Here is an 18,978-nt window from a genome sequence, read left to right as displayed (position 1 = left end):
TATAGACTGAGTCACTGGTGCTTCCTACTTCAATTCTAGTTTGTAAGCAGGAATCAGGAGGATATAGTTGTGGTCGGATTTACAAAATGGAGGGCGAGGGAGAGCTTTGTATGCGTCTCTGTGTGTGGAGTACAGGTGATCTAGAATTAGTTTTTTCCCTCTGGTTGCACATTTAACATGTTGATAGAAATTTGGTAGAACTGATTTAAGTTTCCCTGCATTAAAGTCTCTGGCCACTAGGAGCGCCGCCTCTGGGTGAGTGGTTTCCTGTTTGCTTATTTCCTTATACACCTGACTGAGTGCGGTCTTAGTGCCAGCATCTGTCTGTGGTGGTAAAATAAACAGCCACAAAAAGTATAGCTGAAAACTTATCAGCTATACAATATACTCTACTTCAGGTGAGCAAAATCTAGAGACTTCCTCAGATTTCGTGCACCAGCTGTTGTATACAAATATGCACAGACCCCCCCCCCCCCCCCCCTCTTAGAACAGTGTGCTGTTCTATCTTGCCGGTGCAGCGTATATCCCGCTAGCTGAATATCCATGTCGTCATTCAGCCACGATTCCGTGAAACATAGGATATTACAGTTTTTGATGTCCTGTTGGTAGGATATTTGCGATCGTAACTCGTCTAATTTATTGTCCAGTGATTGCACGTTGGCGAGTAGTATTGACGGTAACAGCAGCTTTCCCACTCGCCTTCTGCGGGTCCTCACGAGGCATCCCGCTCTGTGTCCCCTGTACCTGCGTTTCTTCCTCTTGCAAATAACGGGGATGTTGGCCCTGTCGGGTGTTTGGAGAATGTCCTGTTATCAGTTTATAACACTGTATTAACAATATAAAGTGGGTAGTGGAATCAATAGTTTATATTAGAACAGCATGTTGGTTGGAGACCCAATACTCGCCAGATGGTAACAGAATGAAAAGTCAGTGGCTCGGGTAACTGGAGTTCTTGACGATCTTTCGGGCCTTCCTCAGTTTTGGGTCGTCTGCACCATCCTCATGAGAGCCAGTTTCATCATAGGGCTTGGTTTTTGCGACTGCACTTTCAAAGTTATTGACCTTTTCCGGATTGACTGATCTGCATGTCTTAAAGTTATGATGGACTGTCGCCTCTCTTTGCTTATTTGAGCTGTTCTTGCCATAATATGGACTTAGTATTTTACCAAATAGTGCTTGAATGAGTAGGCGGGTCCAAACATTTGACTGGTACTGTATATATATACAGTGGGGCAAAAAAGTATTTAGTCAGCCGCCAATTGTGCAAGTTATCCCACTTAAAAAGATGAGAGAGGCCTGTAATTTTCATCATAGGTACACTACAACTTCTTTCCCACAGAAGGGAATTATTATACAATTAATTATAAGTGAAATAATCTGTCTGTAAGCAATTGTTGGAAAAATGACTTTTGTCATGCACAAAGCAGATGTCCTAACCGACTTGCCAAAACTATAGTTTGTTAACTAGAAATTTGTGGAGTGGTTGAAAAGGAGTTTGAATGAGTTTGAGTGTATGTAAACTTCCGACTTTAACTGTATATATATATATATATATATATATATATACAGTGCCTTGCGAGTATTCGGCCCCCTTGAACTTTGCGACCTTTTGCCACATTTCAGGCTTCAAACATAAAGAAGAATCAACAACAAGTGGGACACAATCATGAAGTGGAACGACATTTATTGGATGTTTCAAACTTTTTTAACAAATCAAAAACTGAAAAATTGGGCGTGCAAAATTATTCAGCCCCTTTACTTTCAGTGCAGCAAATTCTCTCCAGAAGTTCAGTGAGGATCTCTGAATGATCCAATGTTGACCTAAATGACTAATGATGATAAATACAATCCACCTGTAATCAAGTCTCCGTATAAATGCACCTGCACTGTGATAGTCTCAGAGGTCCGTTAAAAGCGCAGAGAGCATCATGAAGAACAAGGAACACACAAGGCAGGTCCGAGATACTGTTGTGAAGAAGTTTAAAGCCGGATTTGGATACAAAAAGATTTCCCAAGCTTTAAACATCCCAAGGAGCACTGTGCAAGCGATAATATTGAAATGGAAGGAGTATCAGACCACTGCAAATCTACCAAGACCTGGCCGTCCCTCTAAACTTTCAGCTCATACAACGAGAAGACTGATCAGAGATGCAGCCAAGAGGCCCATGATCACTCTGGGTGAACTGCAGAGATCTACAGCTGAGGTGGGAGACTCTGTCCATAGGACAACAATCAGTCGTATATTGCACAAATCTGGCCTTTATGGAAGAGTGGCAAGAAGAAAGCCATTTCTTAAAGATATCCATAAAAAGTGTTGTTTAAAGCCACCTGGGAGACACACCAAACATGTGGAAGAATGTGCTCTGGTCAGATGAAACCAAAATTGAACTTTTTGGCAACAATGCAAAACGTTATGTTTGGCGTAAAAGCAACACAGCTCATCACCCTGAACACAACATCCCCACTGTCAAACATGGTGGTGGCAGCATCATGGTTTGGGCCTGCTTTTCTTCAGCAGGGACAGGGAAGATGGTTAAAATTGATGGGAAGATGGATGGAGCCAAATACAGGACCATTCTGGAAGAATGGAAGAACTCCTGATGGAGTCTGCAAAAGACCTGAGACTGGGACGGAGATTTGTCTTCCAACAAGACAATGATCCAAAACATAAAGCAAAATCTACAATGGAATGGTTCAAAAATAAACATATCCAGGTGTTAGAATGGCCAAGTCAAAGTCCAGACCTGAATCCAATCGAGAATCTGTGGAAAGAACTGAAAACTGCTGTTCACAAATGCTCTCCATCCAACCTCACTGAGCTCGAGCTGTTTTGCAAGGAGGAATGGGAAAAAAATTCTGTCTCTCGATGTGCAAAACTGATAGAGACATACCCCAAGCGACTTACAGCTGTAATCGCAGCAAAAGGTGGCAATAAATGTCGTTCCACTTCATGATTGTGTCCCACTTGTTGTTGATTCTTCACAAAAAAATACAGTTTTATATCTTTATGTTTGAAGCCTGAAATGTGGCAAAAGATCGCAAAGTTCAAGGGGGCAGAATACTTTCGCAAGGCACTGTATATATAGAAGTAAAAAAAGAAACGTCCTCTCAATGTCAACTGCGTTTATTTTCAACAAACTTAACATTTTTTTTATTTTTTATTTTTTTATTTCACCTTTATTTAACCAGGTAGGCTAGTTGAGAACAAGTTCTCATTTGCAACTGCGACCTGGCCAAGATAAAGCATAGCAGTGTGAGCATACAACAAAGAGTTACACATGGAGTAAACAATTAACAAGTCAATAACACAGTAGAAAACAAAGGGGGGGGTCTATATACAACTTACATGTGTAAGTATTTGTATGAACATAACAAGATTCAACAACTGAGACATAAACTGAAGAAGTTCCACAGACATGTGACTAACAGAAATGGAATAATGTGTCCCTGAAAAAAAGGGTGGGTGAAAATTAAAAGGAACAGTCAGTATCTGGTGTGGCCACCAGCTGCATTAAGTACTGCAATGCTTCTCCTTCTCATGGACTGAACCAGATTTTCCAGTTCTTGCTGTGAGATGTTACCCCACTCTTCCACCAAGGCATCTGCAAGTTCCCGGACATTTCAGGGGGGAATGGCCCTAGCCCTCACCCTCCGATCAAACAGGTCCCAGACGTGCTCAATGAGATTGAGATCCGGGCTCTTCTCTGGCTGTGGCAGAACACTGACATTCCTGTCTTGCAGGTAATCACGCACAGAACGGGCAGTATGGCTGGTGGCATTGTCATGCTGGAGGGTCATGTCAGGATGAGCCTGCAGGAAGGGTACCACATGAGCGAGGAGGTTGTCTTCCCTGTAACGCACAGCTTTGAGATTGCCTGCAATGACAATAAACTCAGTTCGATGATGCTGTGACACACCGCCCCTGACCTTGACACACCCTCCACCTCCAAATCGATCCCACTCCAGAGTACAGGCCTCTGTGTATTGCTCATTCCTTCGATGATAAACACAAATCCAACCCCTGGTGAGACAAAACTGTCTGGTGAGGATCTGCCTTGCAACAGGCCTACGAGCCCTCAGTCCAGCCTCTCTCAGCCTATTGCGGACAGTCTGAGCACTGATGGAGGGATTGTGCATTCCTGGTGTAACTCGGGCAGTTGTTGATGCCGTCCTGTACCTGTCCCACAGTTGTGATGTTTGGATGTACCGATCCTGTGCAGGTGTTGTTTCATATGGTCTGCCACTGCGAGGACGATCAGCTGTCTGTCCTGTCTCCCTGTAGCGCTGTCTTAGGTGTCTCACAGTACAAACACTGCAATTTACTGCCCTGGGCACATCTGCAGTCCTCATGCCTCCATGCAGCATGCCTAAGGCACGTTCACGCAGATGAGCAGGGACCCTGGGCATCTTTCTTTTGGTGTTTTTCAGAGTCAGTAGAAAGGTCTCTTTAGTGTCCTATGTTTTCATAAGTGTGACCTTAATTGCCTACCATCTGTCTGTAAGCTGTTAGTGTCTTAACGACCGTTCCACAGGTGCATGTTCATTAATTGTTTGTTTATGGTTCATTGAACAAGCATCGGAAACAGTGTTTAAACCCTTTACTTTGAAGATCTGTGAAGTTGTTTTGATTTTTACAAATTATCTTTGAAAAACAGGGTCCTGAAAAGGGTATTTTCTTTTTTTGCTGAGTTATTTATATATATTATAATTACATTTACAGTACCTTACCTGTAAACGATAAAAGCTATAAGTAGTATTATTTTATTAGTAGTATTGTTTTTTGGGGCTCCCGAGTGGCGCAGCGGTCTAAGGCACTGCATCTCAGTGCTTGAGGCATTACTACAGACCCTGGTTTGATTCCAGGCTGTATCACAACCGGCCGTGATTGGGAGGGTTAGGGTTTGGCCGGGGTAGGCCGTAATTGTAAATAAGAATTTGTTCTTAACTGACTAAATAAATAAAGGTTCAATAAAATCACATTTTTAAAAAGTCCTGTCACGGGAGTAGGGAATTAAGTGACGCTGAGTGAGCGATATGCAGAGCCGCAGAGGTGTTGCCCCCCCATCTCCAAGCTTGAGGAGCAGGCCGTGTGTGTGTGTGTGTGTGTGCGTGCGTGTGTGTGCATGTGAGTGTTTGCTTGTGAGTCTATGTGTGTATGTGCCTCTTATCTCTGAGTGGAGTGCTAGTTCCTGCTGAGCAGATGAATAATGTAATGCCAAGTAAACATCGTTCCCCAGCGGCCCGCCACTGTAAAATACATCAGCGAGGAAGCCAGTAAAATGTGCTGACTGATATATCAAGCTCCGAAAGCCTTTGTAATCAAATCTAATCAAATCAAATTTTATTTGCCACTTGCGCCAAATACAACAGGTGAAATACTTACTTACATGCCCTTAACCAGCAATGCAGTTTTAAGAAAAATACCTAAAAAAAAAGGAATGAAAGTAACGAATAATTAAAGTTAGCAGTAAAATAACAGTAGCGAAGCTATATACTGTACAGGGGGTACCGGTTGTGGTGGTTCATTTCTTTACTATCAAATGAGGAGAGACAAACCTATAGTACAAGTCAGAGTTATACTTAAACTAAATCTTTAATCGCTTATTAATAAGGGAGCAGGTCAATACAATGCACACATATAAAGTGAATCGATTGAGTGCTCTACAATAATGTTGGCTGGCCAACGATTCATGCTCAAATGATTCGTTGAGAGCCCCAGAACAAAGTACAAAGGTATTTTATAGCCAAGATACACCCCTTTCAACCTAGATGACGAACAACAGATGTATAGAATGGGTCACAAGGTTAAGATTTGTATGAAAGACACCTGTAATTCATAGCAGACAGTATCTGCTGTGTCAACCATTTTCATTGTGTAGAGACCAGTGTCTGGCCCTCTAACTCCATACTGGAGCCATGTCTCCCTGGTACGGTAGAGAACAGAAACATTAACTCATGCTTTGGAATGCTCTTTAGGTTTTATCACCCAAAAGACATGGTAAATCTCCTGTCAGTGTTATCTCCCAGAGGACCATCCTAAGTAGAACACACACACAATAGTTATAAGAATCCTATATTCTGTTGCATAAAACAACCATTTGATGCAATAAAAGTATTATAACATGACATTTTCCACCATACGGTACAGAGTCAATGTGCAGGGGCACCGGTTAGTTGAGGTAATTGAGGAAATATGTACATGTAGGTAGAGTTATTAAAGTGACTATGCATAGATAATAACAGAGAGTAGCATCAGGGTAAAAAGAGGGGGGGGGGGCAATGCAAATAGTCTGAGTAGCCATTTGATTAGATGTTCAGGAGTCTTATGGCTTGGTGGTAGAAGCTGTTTAGAAGCCCCTGAAATGTGATGGCGTGACTTGCTTTGTTTATCACAGGGAAATAAAAACAGGAGCCTGAAAATGTCCCAAACTCAAACCCCCTTGGAGACAGGTACTCGTGTCTGGCCCCTAACGGACTGGCTGTGCTTTAGGAATAAGATACAGCTCTGAGGCTGTACTGAATATCCACCATCGGAGAACAAAGGAATATGCTTCCCTTGTGAACCAAATCTGACTTGCTCTTGTTTGGTCCTCCTCAGGCGCGGCTAACGGCCCCAGTGGTCCAGGGTACAGGCCGCCCCCGAGGACCAGAGAGGTGGTCATCAACGGGCAGACGGTGAAGCTCAAGTACTGCTTCACCTGCAAGATCTTCAGGCCCCCGCGGGCCTCGCACTGCAGCCTGTGCGACAACTGTGTGGGTGAGTACTGTAGTCCTGAAAATAATAGGAGAAGCTAACTGACTCGATGGCTGCTCCATATGCATGACTTTTAAACCACCTTTGTCTAAACGTACCTTTCCCCTCTCTCTCTCTCTCTCTCTCCCTCCTCTCTGCAGAGCGTTTTGACCACCACTGTCCCTGGGTGGGGAACTGTGTGGGAAAGAGGAACTACCGTTTCTTCTACCTCTTCATCCTCTCCCTCTCCTTCCTCACTGTATTCATATTCGCCTTCGTCATCACACACGTCATCCTGAGTGAGTATAATACCGACCAGAGACTGAAACACACACACACACACAAAGCGGTGATGCCCTGAAATACACACAACACTGTTTTTCCCCAAACAATGTCCCCCAGGTGACCAGAACATGTTTGTTATCCAGATAATATCATCAATGACAAGATGAGTGAATGCATAACACTGGTATTTCTCTCACACGTTATCAAGTTTTTTTTGTATAGGCTCACTTTTTAAAGTATTCCAAGTATCAATTTGTATTTTATTTTTAAGAACTAACTTGATGGTTTATTGACTTGGCGGTTGGTGCCCTTTGAAGTCCTGGAATGTCCAAGTAATTGTAACTCTAATTATCCTTACCCAATACACATCGCTTGAGCAGACGGTTACCCACAACCAGGTTTTCAGGTGTATTTCACCGTCAGCAGAATCCACCCATTGTCACGTTCTGACCATAGTTCTGTTATTTAGTGTTTTAGTATGGTCAGGGCGTGAGTTGGGGTGGGCAGTCTATGTTTGTTTTTCTATGTTGGTTTTTGTGTTCGGCCTAGTATGGTTCTCAATCAGAGGCAGGTGTCGTTAGTTGTCTCTGATTGAGAATCGTACTTAGGTAGCCTGGGTTTCACTTTTGGTTTGTGAGTGTTTTGGCCACACAGTACTGTTTTGGTTTTGTAAATTCACGTTGTTCTTTTCTGTTTAGTGTTCTGAGTTTGAATTAAAAATCATCATGAACACTTACCACGCTGCGCTTTGGTCCGATCCTTACTCCTCCTCAGACGAAGAGGAGGAAATCCGTTACACCCATTGGGCACTTCATCTCGATCAGCACCACCTCCCACTTCCCCTCCGCCCCTCTACCTCTACCCCTCTTCAGAATACTACCCTCCCTCTCTCCCTGCTTCCCAGCGCCAGTGGAGGCTGGCTGTCAGGAAAGCTGCTGACACGGCTGGTCTCTCTCTCTCTATGAGGGAGAGAGGGAGCGGTGTTTGTGGTGCTTTACTGTACACACAGATCAATCAGGCAGAGCAGAAGCAGGCCAGGGGTCGTATGTATCAAGCCTCTCAGAGTAACAGTGCTGAACTAGGATCAGGTCCCCCCCCCCCCCTCATGTAATCTCATCTAAAAGGATAAACTGATCCTAAATCAGCACTCCACCTCTGAGATACACTGAGTTTTATACATACGGCCCCAGAGGTTTGCACAGTGCAACCCCAGTCTGGGGACCGCCACTCACTGTGCAGAGAGAGAGAAGCAACGAACACATGTCCTGGCTTGACTTACCTGTTTCTTTCTTAGCCATTTCCACAAATCCCACGATGGCTTTTCTGGGTGATTATGGCTTTTCTACCGGCGATAACGAGTGGATTCAGGTTTAATCTGTATCAGTCATCAGCATTCGGCCCATTGATTACTGTGGCCAACAGCGTCAGTTTTACGGGTTGTGGGTATTGATTTTGGTTAGTTCTTATTTTTAGTGTTTCTGTGTGTAGGCTAGAGATGGGGTTTGGGGAGCTCCTTCTGAACCATTATCTGTCAGTCATTGTCTGTGTTCCAAATGGGCCCTGGTTAAAGTAGTGCACTATAGGATAGGGTGCCATTTGAGATGCACACATTCCCTGCTGAACCACAGTAGAGGTGTTTTGATCAAGACTAGAGTTCCTGATTGAAAATCCTTGACCGATTTTAGCCTATTGAGCCTACACATTTAGGCCTAGCTTAACCTATTTTGGTACGGTCATTGTGACTAGCATCAGTTACAGTTGAAGTCGGAAGTTTACATACACTTAGGTTGGAGTCGTTAAAACTTGTTTTTTAACCACTCCGAAAATTTAACCACTCCGAAAATGTATGTAACTATAGTTTTGGCAAGTCGGTTAGGACATCTACTTTGTGCATGACACAAGACATTTTTCCAACAATTGTTTACAGACAGATTATTTCACTTATAATTCACTGTATAACAATTCCAGTGGATCAGAAGTTTACTGTACCTTTAAACAGCTTGGAAAATTCCAGAAAATTATGTCATGGCTTTAGAAGCTTCTGCTAGGCTAATTGACATAATTTGAGTCAATTGGAGGTGTACCTGTGGATGTATTTCAAGGCCTACCTTTATACTCTGTGCCTCTTTGCTTGACATCATGGGAAAATTAAAAGAAATCAGCCAAGACCTCAGATAAAAAATGGTAGACCTCCACAAGTCTGGTTCATCCTTGGGCGCAATTTCCAAATGCCTACATACCGCTCAGGAAGGAGACGCATTCTGTCTCCTAGAGATGAATGTACTTTGATGCGAAAAGTGCAAATCAATCCCAGCACAACAGTAAAGGACCTTGTGAAGATGCTGGAGGAAACAGGTGCAAAAGTATCTATATCCACAGTAAAACGAGTCCTATATCGACATAACCTGAAAGGCCGCTGAGCAAGGAAGAAGCCACTGCTCCAAAACCGTCATAAAAAAGCCATGGGGACAAAGATCATACTTTTTGGAGAAATGTCCTCTGGTTTGATGAAACAAAAATAGAGTTGTTTGGTAATAATGACCATCGTTATGTATGGAGGTAAAAGGGGGAGGCTTGCAAGCCGAAGAACACCATCCCAACCGTGAAGCACGGGGGTGGCAGCATCATGTTGTGGGGGTGCTTTGCTGCAGGAGGGACTGGTGCACTTCACAAAATAGATGGCTTCATGAGGAATGGAAAATTTAACCAAGTTAAAGCTTGTTCGCAAATGGGTCTTCCAAATGGACAATGCCCGCAAGAATACTTCCAGTTGTGGCAAATGGCTTAAAGACAACAAAGTCAAGGTATTGGAGTGGCCATCACAAAACCCTGACCTCAATCCTATAGAAAATTTGTGGGCAGAACTGAAAAAGCGTGTGCGAGCCAGGAGGCCTACCAACCTGACTCAGTACACCAGCTCTGTCAGGAGGAATGGCCAAAATTCACCCAACTTATTGTGGAAGCTTGTGGAAGGCTACACAAAACGTTTGACCCAAGTTAAACAATTTAAAGGCAATGCTACCAAATACTAATTGTGTGTATGTAAACTTCTGACCCACTGGGAATGTGATGAAAGAAATAAAAGCTGAAATAAATCATTCTCTCTACTATTATTATGACATTTCACATTCTTAAAATAAAGTGGTGACCCTAACTGACCGAAGACAGAGAATTTTTACTCAGATTAAATGTCAGGAATTGTGAAAAAAAGAAGTTTAAATGTATTTGTCTGAGGTGTATGTAAACTTCCGACTTCAACTGCACGTAGACATGTTTTCCCAGACATGAGAAATATAGACATTGACAGGTGTTTGAGTCGGAGGCAGAATAATCTCCTTCGGAGCATACAGCTTCTTGTCCTACTGTGGGTGCTGTGAAGCAGCTCTGAGATATTCCGTCACCAGGACTGAGAAGCTCTAATTCTGTGGGAAGTAATGCTGTGTATGTACTGACTAGCTCATCATCATTGTGCTCCATGGACCTTTGGATGTTCCCCTCCTTTATGTAACAAACCCCCGTCGTTTCTCTGCTCTCTCTGCTCTCCGCAGGATCCAACCGGACAGGCTTCCTCAGTGCACTCAAAGACAGCCCTGCCAGATATCTTTTTTACTGGGGGGAGAGTGTGTATGTGTGCGTGCGCACATTTAGATGTTGGACTTCTTTATTTCTGTTTATATACTCACCCTTTAATTGGAAGGAGATAGCAGAGAACATCATTAGCATGATCTCTGAAGGCAGATAACACTGCCCTTATCTCCCTCTTTCCAACTGTGGGAGTTATCTAAAGGTTATCACTCACACACACTCACTTTCACACACACACACACACACTCAGAAGCGATAAACACAATTTTTCAGGGTGTAAATTCTGCACTGTAAATTGTAGTGCAGGATTTGGTTTGATTTGAGGGGAGTGCTAGATGCCGGCATTTCATTTCCATTAGGGAGCAGCCAGATGCACTGCCTCTGTTTCCATTAGTCCCCATCCAGCCACCCCGCTGCTTTTCTGAGAATCATGCACCTGTCACGCATCATTTGGGCCTTGATCACACACACACACACAGGCAGGCCCCCAGTCAGCCTGCAGAAAGGCAACGGATCTGACACGCACAGATGGCTGAAATACACTAAATAAATGATAGAGAGAGAGAGAGAGAGAGAGAGTCATTGATTTGCCTTGTGTGTGGCACGTGCGTTGCTTTAGATGTGTTTGTATGCATTGACTGTGTATGTTAGTCGATTGGCTGGTATGTATCCACTTTCCCTGGAGTCATTCAGAACATTATAGAGGACATAGCAGTTATTTCATGTAGCCGTACCATATGTTTAGAGCATTGCCGAGGAAATCAATGGCCCCAACACAATGTTCTGGTAGTCCGTGCAACTATGCCCAACTCTGTGCATTAGCAAGGTCAAGTGCAAGAGCTCTCTCCATCTCTCACCCACATTTAGATGCCGTTCATCTCAACTTGGTCTAATTGATTGATGCATACATTTAACATTTACATTTTATTAATTTAGCTCTTACCCAAAGCGACTTACAGTTAGTGCATTCAGATAGCTAGGTGGGACAACCACATATCACAGTCATAGTAATTACATTTTTTCTCAAAGTAACTATCAGAAAATTCAGAGCTAGTAAGGGGGGAAAAGTGTGAGTGTTAGTTCACAAAATTATTTGATTTATTTATTTTGGGGAGAGGTGTGAGGAGGGGGTCTGAGGGGGGGGGGGGGGGGGGGGGGGGCGCTGTGGGATTATTTAAGATACTCTTTGAAGAGGTAGGGTTTCAGATGGACAGAGAAGGGCTTTGACTGGGCATGCATGCGTTTTGCGTTGCCATGACAACGCATAGGTTGTTATGGTGATTGGTGGTCTCTCTTCCTTGACTGTTTGTCTCACTGTGCTGGAGGTGCTGGTGTGTTTCTTCTCGGTGTGGTCCATTTTGGGTCTGTCGGGCTTCCACACCTACCTGATCAGCTCCAATCAGACCACCAATGAGGATGTGAGTACGAACACAAACAAGCACACAGATGTACGTACACAAACAAACACACAGATGTACGAACACAAACAAACACACAGATGTACGTACACAAACAAAAACACACACACACACACACCACATCTCTACCCCCTCTTTCTCTATCAGACTTTGACTGCTGATAACAATTCTGTCTCACATTAAGGGTCATTTCATGCTTGGGCTTCCATGTAAGAAGTCGCTAGCATGATTTTTTTCACTTACGCTGCTGAGGTTTTGGTAGATTGAACACTCCAGAATACCCCCTAATCCTTCTTAACTGTCTTCTCTGGTCTGATTGGTCAAGTTCCACTGTCCTCCCAAGAGTTTCAAAATTTCTCTTCACTTTAGTTTTCTCCTCAATTCATTAACCTTGGTTGGAGAGCGAGGTAGCTGCAGTGTTCTCCTTCCTTTGCACTGATTGGTCATGTTCCCTCTCCAGATTAAAGGCTCGTGGTCGAACAAACGGGCGAAGGACAACTACAATCCCTACAGCTACGGGAACATCCTGACCAACTGTTGTGCTGCCCTCTGTGGTCCTCTTCCACCCAGGTGAGTTACTCTCTGCCAGGGCTAAGCTAACAGCAAGGCTGGGTTTGCGTTCAGTTGGGAGAAAATGTTTTGAAACAGGAGGGTACTTGCTGAAACGTATCAAATGAGAACTCAGCCTTTTGTTTTCCATTGCAAAACGTTTTTGCCATGGTGTGCACAAGAGTTGTGGACTCGAGTCACAAAATTGATGACTTGAAACTCGACTTTCTAGAGAATAAAATGACTTGACACTTGACTTGGACTTGAAACCTCAAGACTCTACTTTGATTTGAGACTGATGACTTTAAATTATCTAGCCAGGTTTTGTAATGTTTTGTCACTCATTTTTTGGCACAGAGTCTACGTGGATTACTTTCCATGCAGTCAGAGACAGTAGCCGCAGCATCGCCCTTGGCTAGTAAAACGCACACTCAGCCCTCTGATTCGACCAGCAAACTGTCAATCAACACAGGTCGGGTGAGCTAGCAAACGGATTGCCTATTTACTGTACAGCTATAGGATCGGGTGCAGCGCAAACAATCAAATTGTAGGGAGAGAGGATTGCCATAATGAATAAATATGCAACTCCAAAAATTGTTTGGTGATTATTAACTGTTTACTGTGCAAGCTCACCAGCAATGGGGTAACCATTCCTAGCATAGGCTTACTGGTCTTTTGTAATGTAAAAATAGCTCGAAAGTTATGTCGGAAGTTCCGTGTGTCTGTGTCCTATGTCTCTGTCATTTGTGTTGTGCGTAATAGGAGCGCACGTGCCTCAGTGCACATAGAAATGGGCTACGTGGCCTGCGCTCCATAAGAGAAAATGATTGTTCCATGTATGCATGGTGTTTAAATGTCAGTAATAATCATTAAGTCTGATTAAGACAAATGTACCAATGTAACAATGGATGTGGAAATGGTTTTTTACATTGTAGAGCCAGCTGATTGGTTGGAATTTCCAATTGGGTAATTGTATGGTCCTGGGGGCCAAGTGCTTATATTACCTGTTTGAGCTCCTGTTAGACAAACTCGATTTGGTTTCTCAATTCGATTTGGAAAATGCATCATACAGGGATGATTTGTGTATTTTGAATGTTACATATCTAGAAAATGTGATTGCTGACATGCAAAACATTTTGGGACTGTGTCAACAATCGACTAAATGAAACAAATACCAAAATATCATTTTTGGGTTTTCCTTTAAGCCTGATACAGAGGCTATTTCTTTTTGGCTGTTGTCTGTGTATATTTCGTAAATCTACTTGTATATTTTGTATGATAGGACTCTTTCACGATTGGATAAACAAAGTCCCTATTTTACAATTACATAGGTTAATCAAAATGTGTTGTAGACAAAATAATGAAAAGGGCTGTCTGGTAGCCTCAATAAACAGACAAAGATTTGTAGTTGAACAAGTCGTTTCATGTATAGATTTTTTTTTTTTACTTGACTTGAGACTTGACTTGAAGAACTTGACTCAACTTGCTCTTGGAATGCACAACTTGGACTTGATTCAAGTCTTGACCCGTTCTACTTGGGACTCGACTTGTGACTTGAGACTTGCTTGTGACTCTAATAATAGCAACTTGGTCCCACCACCTGCACTAATGAGCACCCACCCTGCACTAATGAGCACACACCCTGCACTAAGGATCCTCACCAGTCACGACTGTAGCTATAAGGGATCTTAGATTCAGCTCTCAATCTCTCTCTCCTTCTCCCCCCCCCCTCCTCCACTCCTCTCCCATTCTGCATTAGTCAGCACCAACAGAATGAGCTCCACTTATGAGAATCACACAGCCTCCCACTGTTTTTAATAAGCAGCACACTCAATCACGATATCCATCAGCGCACGCAGGAATAATTACTGTACACTCTGTTTCTGACGTCTTTCGAGGGAACTTGAACTAGCTTTGTCTTACACGCTATTGGGGATGAGCTCAGCACATTGCCACATTGCCTGCGTCCCTAATAGCAACCTATTCCCTATGTAGTGCGGGTGCCATTTGGGACACCTCCGTTGTTAGCGTCCTCACAGCATATCGTTGGTTATGACGTTTAGCGTAAATGGTCTGGCTAGAGGAGATAATGTCGTTCGGCCAGTAAATTTATGGAGTAATATTTAGTGTCAATGTTATTTTTGGCACTAATTTGACTCCATACACATTATGATACCCTCAGATACAAAATCAGGTTAGTTTGTCAAACATCTGGTGGGGCAACATTTATCATTGATTCGTTAGTAAGTTCTATGGTAGGTTGTGTGTGTGGTATATACATTAATGGGTTACAACTGACTTGAGAAGAGTTGCGCAATGGGATGTGTAATAGTAGTTGAGTTATTTGTAAGGTTTGTTCGGTAGGTAGGTACAGGTAACTGCCAAAATAATGGAAGCGCTTGAGTAAATGAGGGATACAAATTTTACTGAATGCAGGTGCTTTCACACAGGTGTGATTCCTGAGTTAATTAATCAATTAACATCCCATCATGCTTAGGGTCAAGCCATAATGCTAGGCAAGCCATTGTTTTGGCTACCATGGCTATGCCCCAATAGGATGACAATGCCCTCATCCACAGGGCACGAGTGCCACTGAATGGTTTGACTAGGATGAAAACGACGTAAACCAAATGTCATGGCCATCTGTCACCAGATCTCAACTAAATTAAACACTTGTGGGAGATTCTGGGGTGGCGTCTGAGACAGTGTTTTCCACCACCATCAACAAAACACCAAATGATTGCATTCTCTCTTTCTTTTATTTTGGCATTAACCTGTACATTGGGCTGGATCCACTGGGAATTTCACACATCATTAACACGTTTGCCGTTACCTCAAGGGAATGAGTTGGGGATTGTTCTCCATCTGGAAACAGGTGGCTGCAGTCTGCTCTGTGTGTGAGTATGCATGGAGGGATGGGGCCTGGAGGCTTCCCACACACGCACCCAAACAAACTCACACATGCTCTTGCCGACACACACACACTTCAAGACCTCTGCTCATGTCCCCTGTCTTCTCTTCCTAGTCTTATTGACAGAAGAGGCTTCATCCAGTCAGACACACCCCAGCCTGTGTCACACTCCAACGGAAGCAGCATGTACGCCTCCACCCAGCTTCACACTCACATGGTAGGTTGTGTGTGTGGTTCTTTATGCATTCTGTAAATAGATGTTTAGTGTTTGACAGGACTGAGTTGGCACTTCAGTATTTAAATCTGCTGAGAAACGCTTTCAAATGCATTTTTCGCTGGATGTGATCGGACTCCCCCCTTTTAAGGATCGGACCCTTTTTTTTTCAAATTTTCGCCTAAAATGACATACCCAAATCTAACTGCCTGAGGTTCTGGACCTGAAGCAAGGATATGCATATTATTGATACCATTTGAAAGGAAACACGTTGAAGTTTGTGGAAATGTTACATTCATTTAGAAGAATATAACACATTAGATCTGGTAAAAGATAATACATAGGAAAAAATTATGTGTTTTTTGGTTAAAAAAATGGTACCATCTTTGAAATGCAAGAGAAAGGCCATAATGTATTATCAGGCGCAATTTCGATTTCGGCCACTAGCAGTGTATGTGCAAAGTTTTTGACTGATCCAATTAACCATTTTATTTCTGTTCCAAATTTTGTATCAAGACTGCCCAAACGTCCCTAATTGGTTTATTAATACATTTTCAAGTTCATCACTGTGCACTCTCCTCAAACAATAGCATGGTAGTCTTTCACTGGAATAGCCACTGTAAATTGCACAGTGCAGTTAGATTAACAAGAATTGAAGCTTTCTGCCAATATCAGATATGTCTATGTCCTGGGAAATGTTGTTGTTACTTACAATCTCATGCTAATCACATTAGCCTACGCTACCTCAGCCGTTTCGCGGAGGACCCACCGATCCTGTAGAGGTTTTAATATTGTACGTCAGTAATTCACTCAAGGGCTCTCGCTTACAAATGACAAATTGAACCAGGCTTTGATGTTATTACAGGCCAACAGAGAGCAGTAATCTGTCTATATCCATGTCATTATTGGGCTCTGAACTTCTTTCTTTCTCTCTCTCTCGCTCTCTCTCTCTCTCTCTCTCTCGCTCTCTCTCTCTCTCGCTCTTACTTCTCTCTCTCTCTCTCTCTCTCTCTCTCTCTCTCTCTCTCTCTCTCTCTCTCTCTCTCTCTCTCTCGCTCTCACTCTTACTTTTCTCTCTCTCTTTCTTTCTCGCTCTCTTTCGGTGGCTGCTGTTGGCTTTACCCTCTGATCCAGAGAGCAGTATTTAATAGTAAATGAACACAGCTCATGTGTTTGTATTCATTAATTCAACGGGGTGTAGCTTCTCACTTCTCACTCTGCTTTTAAGTGTGACGGATGAGGAACTCCTATCACCCTCACTCTGAATATATCCATGTTTTAAATCACCGGTACTCTGCTGAATAATGATGAATATAATTCCCTCAACGTCAGTGGATCCTCTCCCTGCATTGCTTTTCAAATAGGTGTTTTATATCTCAAGCAGAATAATCATAGTCTTCTGGATGGTTCCTCATTTGCATACAGCCTTGTTTGAAGCTGGCAGCTGTGAGAACAAGTAACTTTGGCCATACGCCCGTGGAGAGATGTTGAAAATATATATATATTTTTTTACAAAAATAATCAATTTTGGGCAATCTCAAAATGTGTTGAGTTGTTTGAGTTGAAGTAGTGAGTTAACTTCATGTTATTTTTCTTCTTTCCTCCTCTTTCTGTTTTGTCTGTTAACCTTTTTATTTGTGTGTATTTCCACTCCCCCTATAATTTCCTTCCTTCATTTCCTGTCTCTCATCAAAAACATATAATTCTCCTACCGTTTCTTTTTCCCCTTCTCTTATCTTCATCTATCTCTCCATTTCACTTTCCCTGTCTCCTCAGTGTGACCAAGAGCACTGCATTCAGAGCACCAAATTTGTTTTGCAGGCTGCCGCCACCCCACTGCTCCACAGCAACTCCGTCATGATTGGTGGAGGGGGACCCCCTTTCCCTGGGAAGAGTTCCTTGGTGGTCCCCTGTGCCTCCCTGGCCCCCAGCCAGCCCTCCCTGCCCTCCATGCCCGGGCTGAGCTGTGCAGGGGACATGTTGACTCTGAGGGACCCAGACACCCACTGCCACCACCACCACTTTGCCAGCCCTGAGGAGACTCCCTCGCCCTCTGGCCCTATGCCTCTGACTTTGCCCTGCGCTGCCCACATGACCCACGGTGGACACATCCACCCTGCCCAGCTCTACGACCCTGCCAGCCAGGACTCTCTGCATGAGGACTCTGTCAGGGGCCTGGTTAAACTCAGCTCTGTCTGAGACTGGGCCCCACTGCCATTTCCCCCTGGCTCTTTGGAACCACTACCCAGACATCACACTATTCCCTATGTAATGCACTACTTTTGATCAGAGCCCATGAACTCTGGTAAAAAGTAGTGCACTATATAGGGAATAGGTTGCCATTTGGGACGTAGCCTCTCCCCTCTCTATCTCTCCTTCTCTCCACACTCAGGACCTAAGCCATATTTCCCCTAACATTCCACCTGAGCGCTCCCTCCATCCCACCCAGATTTGCGCCCACCTGTTGAGTTAAGCTATTGTAGTGCCAAACAGACATACAGACCCTCAGTCTCCACTGCACCTGACCAGGACCAAAGTCACACTTCTGACTCCCACTTCCTCTTCACAGTAGTATAGCTGGTGCTCTACCGGGTGTCTACCAGGCCTGGATACAGGTTCAGCCTTCTGCCAAATGTTCATGACTTGTGCTTTATTCTCCAATGACATGTAGAGGAAATCACCTGAATCTCTCTTCTCTCTCTCAGCTAAAACCTACCAAGGCAGTTGCCATTTTGTTTTTGCTGACATCCGAGGACACACACAGCGTGAAACTTCCCTGGTTCTTCAGGACTGTTGATTAGCTGGAAAGACATGAATCAGGACTAAATACAGGACTTGTTTATAGGTTTCCATGTGTGTTGTGTGTCCTGAGTGGTGACACTCTTTTATACAGTAGTAATGGACACAGCCAATCAGTGTTAGCCATGGCCACAGATGATGTCACTTCCGGTTTGAGATTGTGTCAACACTGTACGCGGTAATCGGCGGTGTTCATTAGTCAGTCCTGGTGTCTGTGTGACGCCAGTCGCATTTCATTTTTGTTTTGTTCAAATGTGATGCCAAAACATCATGGTTGCATCCCAAATGTCACACTCTATTTAGTGCACTACTTTTGACCAGGGCCTATAGGGCTCTGGCAAAAGTAGCGCACTATATAGGGAATAGGTTGCCATTTGGGATGTAGATAATATGTAATATGATTACTGTGCCAAGAAATTGTCATTGACTTCCAGCTTTATACATTAATGCCTGTGGATAATTAATAAATTCACATTTTTTTTAT

The 18,978-nt window shown here is 43.5% G+C and overlaps 1 protein-coding gene across 2 annotated transcripts in view; it reads left to right on the top strand.

Moving 5' to 3' along the window:
• Positions 1-18,978, top strand: part of LOC109866695 (probable palmitoyltransferase ZDHHC14) — a 47,025-nt gene extending 28,047 nt beyond the window's left edge. The window contains exons 3-9 of one of the 2 annotated variants that reach the window (XM_031800835.1): positions 6,599-6,757; positions 6,895-7,032; positions 10,567-10,615; positions 11,919-12,021; positions 12,482-12,591; positions 15,596-15,698; positions 17,517-18,978. In XM_031800835.1, the coding sequence (XP_031656695.1) occupies positions 6,599-6,757; positions 6,895-7,032; positions 10,567-10,615; positions 11,919-12,021; positions 12,482-12,591; positions 15,596-15,698; positions 17,517-17,894 (1,040 nt within the window). In that variant the 3' untranslated portion in view covers positions 17,895-18,978. Of the gene's footprint in view, positions 1-6,598; positions 6,758-6,894; positions 7,033-10,566; positions 10,616-11,918; positions 12,022-12,481; positions 12,592-15,595; positions 15,699-17,471 lie in introns of both variants that reach the window. The other variant, XM_031800834.1, reaches the window with a different exon arrangement.

Source organism: Oncorhynchus kisutch, linkage group LG21, assembly GCF_002021735.2.
Source record: "Oncorhynchus kisutch isolate 150728-3 linkage group LG21, Okis_V2, whole genome shotgun sequence".
NCBI lineage: Eukaryota > Metazoa > Chordata > Actinopteri > Salmoniformes > Salmonidae > Oncorhynchus > Oncorhynchus kisutch.
The sequence above is the reverse complement of the archived record's forward strand: the minus strand, read 5'-3'. Positions and strand labels throughout refer to the sequence as shown.